The 9,584-nt window shown below is 33.4% G+C and overlaps 1 protein-coding gene across 1 annotated transcript in view; it reads right to left on the reverse strand.

Moving 5' to 3' along the window:
• LOC136029627 (galactosylgalactosylxylosylprotein 3-beta-glucuronosyltransferase 3-like) overlaps positions 1-2,047 on the reverse strand; it is a 16,931-nt gene extending 14,884 nt beyond the window's left edge. Inside the window, exon 1 of the mRNA XM_065708129.1 lies at positions 1,995-2,047. Within this exon, the coding sequence (XP_065564201.1) occupies positions 1,995-2,047 (53 nt within the window). The remainder of the gene's footprint in view (positions 1-1,994) is intronic.
• Between the last annotated feature and the right edge of the window lie 7,537 nt (positions 2,048-9,584).

Genomic DNA, 9,584 nt, shown 5'->3' on the forward strand with positions numbered 1-9,584 from the left:
CTTTGGTCTTCATCAGAGCTTTGTAAGCTTCTCATGCGAAGTTCTGCATCATTGAGCACACCCTGCGACTTCTTCTTGTTTGTGATATGTGGGGCAGGCCGTCTATGCTGTCGTCGTTTGGAGCAATGCCTATCATCTGTTTGAGTTGCCTGCAATATAGAAAAGGTGTCTTAAGTCTTAGGTATTTCCCAGCGAATATTTTAGTTGTCAGAAAAGATTTGAGATTGCCACCGACAAAGAAACATTTTTCAGTTTAGAGATTGCAAATTTTCTCACTGCAGTCTTGCTCAGGAGAAAAATAGTCCAAAGATCAATCAGGTTAAAATTGAATCTTGAATGTAACTGAAAAGTTATTTAATTTTTTTAATATTTAGACAGTAAAATGAAGCAAAAATTTCAAAGTTGTCCTCTTTTATAACCGGCATTGTCACTGCAAAATAGCTCATCCTGCATGCCATTTTCAGGAAAAGTTGGTTTCATCCCTCTTAAGAGGGTTTCTATAAAAACACTAAGATACTGATTTATATTTTTCCTGGAAGATTTAGTGTTCCAGGATAAATTAAAATCATTAGCTCATTTAGTACAATCCTCCTAAAAGGGTTTGAAATTTAACAGAGTTATAAACATATTTGTAGTATTTTTATCCTAAAACTTTATTGCAAAATTTTTGTTTTCTGATAAGCCCATCTGTTACGGTATTGGGAAACTCAGGGACTGAATAGTCATTGATGAATCAACAATTCAATTTTACAGTACGCCAGACGTGTTTTGAAAACTTTTTAAAAAGCCTACTTTCAAATTACCTAACATATCGGAAACTCCATATTTTACGGAAGGGTTTGAAATTCAAGGGTTTAAATGAAGGAGTATTAGTAGGGACGAATCTCAAGTATTTTCATCGGCAGGGGGGAAAGAGGGTCCATATCCAGATAGTCAAGGGGTATGAGATGTATAATCATTTTCTCAACATTATTTTTCCCAAAGGACACCCCTGGAAAGTATTACCACTCTTATTCGTAAACCTTGACTAGCATTGCGATTAAATTTTTTTGTTGCGTTGCTGTTGATATTATGACAGACAAAAAGCACATTGCATAATTTTTAAATAATCATGCTGTTGTCCACATAATGTAGTTCTCACATGGTTGGCTCCCTGAAAGAATCCCCAGGAGCCATGCAGGAATATTAGGGACTATGATTTTTTCCATACAAGGCTGGTTTTACTTGAACGTCCCTGTATAATGAATATGCTAGTGTTTTCAACGAATTATATCTTCCCAAAATCAACACAAATTCGTTGACGTGTGTTTTTCATCCCTTTTTGGCCTTAGTTTAGAAACTAAATTTAGCTTCAAAACGTTTATTCAGTAATTTTTCTTAAATTCTGTGGTAGTGGTTTGTAAGTAAGAACCGGCTCGTGCTAGTATTAACAGTAACTCTAATAAAAGGAGCTTTGATTAAAATATATACATCCAAAGAATGGATGTTTTATAATGATTCTAAATGTGCAACGTTCCTGTAATTTAAAGCCATTTGCCAAAAGTTATGAGCCTGAGAAACTTAGCTTTACTGTCAAAAACGGGACAAACAACCCTAAAAAAGGCAAATGACCTTGTTGAATATTACATCGCGCATAAAGAAAATCTTCAGCGCATAAAAGAACTTTATTGGAGACGTTGCAATCCCCTGTCTTTGAAAATGCGAAATTTTGTATTTCTGACAAGGAGAATGATTATGGGTGCGTGTTTATTTGTTTGATTTTTACTCCCCCCCCCCTAAGGGGGTGATTCTAAAGAAAGTTTCCTACAAGATTTGGAAAACACCTATTCTAACAGAAATTGAAAGTTCTAGCGTTTTTTTTCAAGAAAAAACTGTACCACAGCAAAGTTGTATTTTTGCTATTTTATGTCGAAAAACTAAGCCCATAAGAGGAGAAATACTATCGAATGAAACATCTGGGATAGCCAATCGATTTAAGATTGTCAAAAAGTTACATATCGAGCTTCCTAGTTTCAGAGACAGTCATGCCGTGCTGTGGTGCAACCATTCCTAAAGGGTGCACACAGTCTATTCAAAATAAGTGGTTATTGCAAAGATTTGTTTTAAAGAAAACTAAAATGATTCATTTGAGGCTTGATAAAATTATGCATATTGGTGTATATTATTACAAATATGAAGGGGTTGCCTACTTCTTAACATCTCGCTATTTACGCTGAAGTTTGAATTTTGTCTCAACTCCTTAAGAACGACTCCTGAGATAAAAACTTTAGTGTAAAGAGTGGTGTTCAGGAGAAGGCAACCCCCTTCATATAGGTAATATTTTTTTCGTTTTAAGTTTTAATGTTGCTCCTTACTTTCAATTGAAAAAGCTTATTTTTTTTTTAATTTAATAGACGGGAAGAAATGAATCACGCTATCTTAAATTATTTTGGGTGGTAGGAATTTTAAGTATTTTAAGTCGTTTGGTTGGTGCTGAATTTTATTATGGTTGGTAGGGTGATTGGGGGATGAAGGGTGGTTTTGGGAAGTAAGGGTGGTGCTAGGGAGGTAAGGGTGAGTTAGGGAGGTAAGAGTGGGCAGGGGGGTAAGGTCGGGTTGGGAGGAATGAAAGGTTGGAGGGGGAGTTGTGCATTAATGAGTAAGAGGGATTGAATTTGTTATTATAGGAACTTGAAAACTTTAACTTTTGGGATGACGCGTACAGTGAAGCAACGCACTTTTAAGAACAAGATAAGTAATTATTTATATTTGTTTTGAACGGATTTTCAGTAATGATTTCCTACTGGCAAATAATAAAAAAAACTGTTAGGGACCCTTTAAGGACTCAAAATAAAATTCCTAAAACAAAGCAATTATGTATTTGTAAAAGAATATAAAAGTCCGCATCCAGTGGTATGTCCACCCAGCGAAGAAGTCGAAGCACCTGTGAATTTACCCATGCACACACGCTCTTCAACACAAACACGAATGTGCATACATAAGTACCTATCAGTCCAAGCCTCTGTAGTTTTTTTCTAGAAAGTGTATTGCACCGCATATTCAGAATTCACTTCTGAATTTAGTCTTCACACCAACACGTTGAAAACTTTTCTATTTCGTTAGTGAATAAATGCGAAATTAGTCTGAAAATTGCCCTATTTTTCCAAAACTTGGCATCTTTCCAGTTTTAAAACTTAGTTAGGAGTTCTATAATCAACCTTGCGTGACCTAAAGGATGAAGAAACAACGCAAAATTGTCCCTTCGTGACAAACCAACGGTAACTGTGTTTGCAACAATTTTAGGTCAAACGGTTAGTGTAACATGCAATGTTCCCCTAAAGGTAAATATAGTAGACAACTTACTCTAAATTTAGAGATTGCTCCAAGGTAAATATATTTACCCTAAAATTTTTTTTTATTATTTTGGCATCAAAAAACAAAAAAACAAAAACAAAGTTTGCCAACGAAAAAAAAGCGAATAATAGTGACTTACTTGTAAGTCTAACTATACCTGATATTTAAATTACGATCAAGGCAAAAATCGTAACATTTCAGAAAGGGCGTATCGTAGATTTTTGTTGGAGTGGTATTTTTTCAGGGGGGAGGGCAAAAAAAGTATGAATAATTGGTTCATATCCATTTTCGTTACTTCTTTACGGGTCGGACGGAATTTTTCGGCGGAGGGATTAAACCTGGCAACCTCCCCGGGATACAGCCTTGTATTTCCGAATACTTTTGAAAAATATGATCATGTCGCATTATGGCTCCATCAATACTTGCAATAATGTTACTAATAATCAAACATTAAATTTTTGCACAGATGATTCAGATTATTGGAGATAATTCAATTTAAAACAATACTGAAAAAAGAAAATAAAATTTCTGAAACGTCACTGCAAAGGGTGTTCCATAAGCTTTAATAAGCACATTATGCAAGCTTTCAAAAAGTTAACTCGATTTTTTTTTTTTTTAATAAAAAATATTTATTATTTTATTTTATTTACAATATGTAATCATGTATCATTTTAAGTTTTGTTCTATGAATAAATTGTATTTACTATTTTTATTTATTACTTGTTAAATATTTCCTTGTTTGCTATTTAACAGGAAAAGGATGTTGTATTATATCAGCTACTTTCCAGAGCAACCCCACTTATTCATATGCAATACTGAAGTCAAAATTTTAACAAGTTGGCATGTGCTTAAAGCCTAATTTTTTTTTTTACTACGAAAATTTTACACTTAACGTAAATTGTCTTGCCTGATATACCATTTCCACAGAGTGCTCCGACGTCGGAGTTCTGCAACAAGGTCCATAGGATTGAATTTCCGAATCCATACGGCTGAATGTGTCATCGATGCTTCGAAGCTGCAATGCCCTGAAAAAATAAGCCCAAACCATAAATACTCACCAATTTTCCTTTCAATCTTGTTTTTTTTTTTAATTCAACTAGGAGATACATCAATTAATAAAAAATTGTGCCAATTTATGTCGATTGGAGGCAAATGGAGGCTGGTGAATCCTAACTAGGAAAGGTGGAAACCTTTGATTAAAAAAAAAACATATGGACGTACACTTTTCAATTCCATCTTTGGAGGCTTGAGGAGGGGAAAGCTGTCCAATTTATGGACTAATGAAGCTCTTGACTACAAATACAAATGTCTTTACGTCAGCCCAGCAGCAGCTGGGGTCACACGTTGGCCCCTGTAAGGCGAAGCAGAGGCTAATCTACCGCACTACCACGGACACAAGAGACGATGAGTTGTTTAATCTTCTTATCACTTATTGAAATATGACTATCTTAAGATGCTTGTACTTTTATTTAAAATCATGATAAATTTAGCAATTTAGCAGAAATTATAATTCTTTTTTACTTACATGTAAGACAATTCATTTTATCCCTTGAAGGAGTTGACTTTGATCTAAAACTTGCTGCAAAAATGAGACCTATTTGTTGGAGATAGATAAGAAGCAGTGTGATCGTCTTGAAGTGTCAAAAATGACACCGATTTGTTTGGAGAAAGAAAAAAAAGCAGTATGATCGTCTTTAATTGCTAAAAAATGAATCCTGTTTGTTGGAGGTAGAAAAAACAGCATGATCGTCTTTTTGTGTCAAAATAGGAACTTATTTGTTCGAGAAAAAAAGAAGCCGTATGATCATCTTTAATTTCCAAAAATAAAACCGATTTCTTAGAGATAGAAAAGTAGCAACACGATCATTTCTAAGCGTCAAAAATAGAACCTTTTTGTTGGAGAAGGAAAAGAAACAGAATGATCTTCTTCAATTGCCAAAAATGAAACCTGTTTGTTGAAGAAAGAAGAGAAGCAGTATGATCTTCTTTAATTGTAAAAAATATAACCTGTTTGTTGAGTTATATATATATATATATATATATATATATATATATAAATAGATTGTCAGGTTTACCGACCCTCGAACATGCAACGTACAATTGTCCATGGGAAAAACAATCAGTATTAAGATCTATACCACATTTTTCTAATGATTGACCTTGAGCTTTGTTAATGGTGATTGCAAATGCTAATCGAATTGGGAATTGCAATCTTTTAAATTGAAAAGGCAGATGCGTTGGAATCATGGGATTGCGAGGAATAAGAACAGCCTCATCCTCAAAAGGCCCTGTCAAGATTGTGGCCTCTATTAGGTTGTCCATTGTTTTTTTTACGGCAAGTCGCGTGCCATTGCAAGGCTTTGGTGGGTTGATATTTCTTAAAAGTATTATTGGTACGCCTATTTTTAGTTGTAGCACGTGTGGTGGAAACCTTGAAAGTACATACGACAATAGATCACTCGCACTGTAACTTTGTTCACGATCCAATTCTACACATGTCGAAACAGCAGCGATACGGTTAGGTGAAGGCATTTACTTTTTCAATCAATTCGTTTTTGGACGTCACTAAATTACAGAAATCAGCAGGTAGTTGTATACGTCCTGAAATTGAGTCTATCGTATCATAAATGTCTTTTTGTTCCGACGTTAACTTGGAAATGTTATTTTGTACATACGACAATAGATCACTCGTACTGTAACTTTGTTCACGATCCAATTCTACACATGTCGAAACAGCAGCGATACGGTTAGGTGCCACTGGTTATCTACTTCGATGGTGGTACCGTTGCCATTGTAGGTTCTTCAGTCATTTTACAATTAGAAATTTCTCTTTCAACGGTCTTCTTACAATTAAAAATTTGTCTTTGAACGATATTCTTAAATACCTGTGTCCTGGTCGTCATTTATATTCCCTGTGTCCCGGTCGTCATTTGTGTCCCGGTATCCCAGTCTGTAATTTCTCTTTGAGTGTCCCGGTCGTTATTTATATTCCCTCTGTCCCGGTCGTCATTTGTGTCCCGGTCTGTAATTTCTCTTTGAGTGTTTTTTCTTTTTAGTATTTTTTAGTTTTTTACATTTTTTCTTTTTTCAGTTTTCTTTTTCTTCTTTATTTTTCAGCTTCACTATGAAATACATATCGCCGAACCTTTGTTTTTTTAACTAAAATCTGGTAGGCATTGATGACCTTATCCAAGTCAAAATCCCAAACCCAATCATCATCGCTATCATTTTCAGTTTTGATATGCTTTGACTCTCGCTGTCCAGGTGGATCTTCATCTAACTGCGCGGTTTTTCGTTCTTTAGCCTCAAGCCTGTTTCCTTGCTGTTCTTTTGATTCCTCGGCACGCTTTCTTTTCTGAATTTCTCTATCAGCAGCAAGTTTTTTGGCATAGACTCTTTGAGCATCTTCATCGGCTTTTGCCATTGTAAGTTCATCAGTCATTTTAAACTTAAACATTAATAGATTTCTACGTGAACATATATGTCTTAAATATCTTTAATGACGTCACCGTCATAGCAAAAATGACGACAACTAACTTCATGACGTCAGTCGACACAGAAACATGACGTCACCTGATCCACAGACAGACAACTTATTTTTATATATATAGATATATATATATATATATATATATATATATATATATATATATATATATATATATATATATATATATATATATATATATATATATATATATATATATATATATGTCATATATATATATATATATATGTCATATATTATGTATTATAATGTATTTAATATCTATCTTCAAATAAGATTCAATAAAACGTATATAAACCTATTACAAAACGTATTTACCTGGCCACTGCCCTTGAGTCAGTTACTTTTGTTGCTGGTACGCCACCAAACTCTTGAAAAAACTTTGCCAAGGCTATGTGTCCTTTTTTCAACGCTACGTCTAGCGGTGTAAGAAAAATACTTGTTTCTGACCCACGCATAACGGCATTGATATCTGCATCTCTTTCTAAAAGAAGCTGAAAAAAGTAAAATAAATAATGTAAGTGGGTCCCAAATAGTGTATTAGATTTTTCTTGTGACACATTTGAGCTGACAGTACCATCAGCAATACACCTCGAGTGCATCTAAGGTGTTTTAGGTATATGATCTGTCCGTAAGCTGTGGTTAGGCCTACTAGCCCAAAGCAGAAAATGAATATTTTTTTTGCTTGGGATTGTGTGGGTAAACTTTTTTTAAAGTACGTCGTGTAAAAAAAACCTCTCCGACCACACAGTTTCTTTTTATTTACCCCTTTAAACACTTTTGAAATAAAACTCCAAAAATTTTATCGTCATCATCATTCCGACGTTTCAAATAAACACCTAAGGATTCTCACACTGGCATCTCCAAAAGTACTCTTTTCACTAAATTCGTGTCTGAAAGATGCTTTAAGCAAAAATCCATTAGAATATCCAGCGAGATATCCAATATGGTAGTCCGAAAGCTAATGTACGGAATGTGCTGCTTCTTGTGCAAGCAATAACAAATATATTGATTTGCATATTTAGAATTAGCATAAAACGCACATTAAGTGGCGTTTTCATGTTTTACCTAGCAAAGTAATAAATAAGTTGTAAACTTATAAGTTGTAATAAGTTGTAATAAGTTTGTGAATAATATAGTTTGTAAATAAAGTTTGTAAATGATAAAGTTTGTAAATAAAGTTTGTAAATAATAAGTTAGTAAGTTTGTATATATTTAAGTTTGTAAGTTTATAAATAAGTTGTAATAATTTGTACAAGTTGTAATAAGTTGTATAAGTTGTAATAAAGTTGTAATAAGTTTGTAAATAAAGTTTGTAAATAATAAAGTTTGTAAATGAAGTTTGTAATTAATAAGCTCGTAATTTTGTATATATATATATATATATATATATATATATATATATATATATATATATATATATATATATATATATATATATATATATATATATATATATATATATATATATATATATATATATTAGTTTTTAAGTTTGCAAATAAGTTGTAATAAGTTGTATAAGTTGTAATAAGTTGTAAACTTCTGACAAAGCCACAGCTCCCTTTTAATGCTAATTTTGGTATTATTTAACATTATGTGCCAACTAATATTGAGAAATAGTTATAAATACCTAAAACTAGCAAGATTATTAAACTTTTGTCCATATACTAGGGCTATATAGCCTACAGACACGAGAGTTTGGGTAGGAAGCTGGAAAATAGATAGAATGTAAGATACTATGCGTGTAAATGACCATAAGACATAAAAGTCACTAATCGTGCTACTAGTAAACCGATTACGAAGCTACCATTTTGTGTGTAAAACACACTAGTACCACATCAACAATAAACTTGAAACTTGTCGGAGGTATCTTCGACATAAAACATCCCATTACATGCTTAGAAAATAATTAGCATCAAATTAGTACATAAATCTTATTTTCAAAAAGAAAGAAGCAGATATACCTTATGAAAATCATTTAAAACAAAATTTCAAGAAAATCAGTCTCGATATGGGCAAATGTTTTTGTACCAGCAATAGGTAGAACCTAGTAATAAGCCCGTTTTAACCAAAATTGAACACCAAGTTTTTGGGGAAACTGTCAGGTGACAAATATTTCCTAAGCAACAATGTTTAGTAAAGAGTAATTTCCGTTCAATTAGCCTGAATTACTGAATAGTAATTTGTAATTTTGAAATAAAATTGGGAGAATTTCCAAATAAAAAGGTGGAAACCTCTCAAAATAAGATTAAATTGGCAAAAAAAATTACACCATTAAAGTCACACTTGGTGAAGGCCATAATCTGGAATATAACAGTCATCAACCTTGAACATCAAGGGAAATTATATGTTTCCATGAGTGGTACCGACATATCTACTTTACTTCCGCTTTTTCTCTAGAGGTGATTCTGCAAAAGTAGCAGCCGTAAAAATTTGGGAGAGGGATAGTTAAAAAAAAGAAGAAATATACAGAGCTGTTTTTAAGCATCAAAGGAGGTCGTGTCACAACAAAGTGCCATATTGTAAAACTTCTGGATTCTGAGATAGCCAACCAATACTAAACCTTCAACTATTAGTTTACAGTCCTCCATCTTGAAAACATAAAAAAGTCGTAGTTTAACACAGGTAACGCGGCTATTATGTGTGTGTGCGTTGTTTTTTTAGTTCTTTTCTAGCAAGGAATCATACCGAGCCTGAGCTTATCGATTATCATGAGGGGGCTGATCAAAACGAATATTAG

This window comes from Artemia franciscana, chromosome 7 (genome assembly GCF_032884065.1).
Source record: "Artemia franciscana chromosome 7, ASM3288406v1, whole genome shotgun sequence".
NCBI classification, from domain to species: domain Eukaryota; kingdom Metazoa; phylum Arthropoda; class Branchiopoda; order Anostraca; family Artemiidae; genus Artemia; species Artemia franciscana.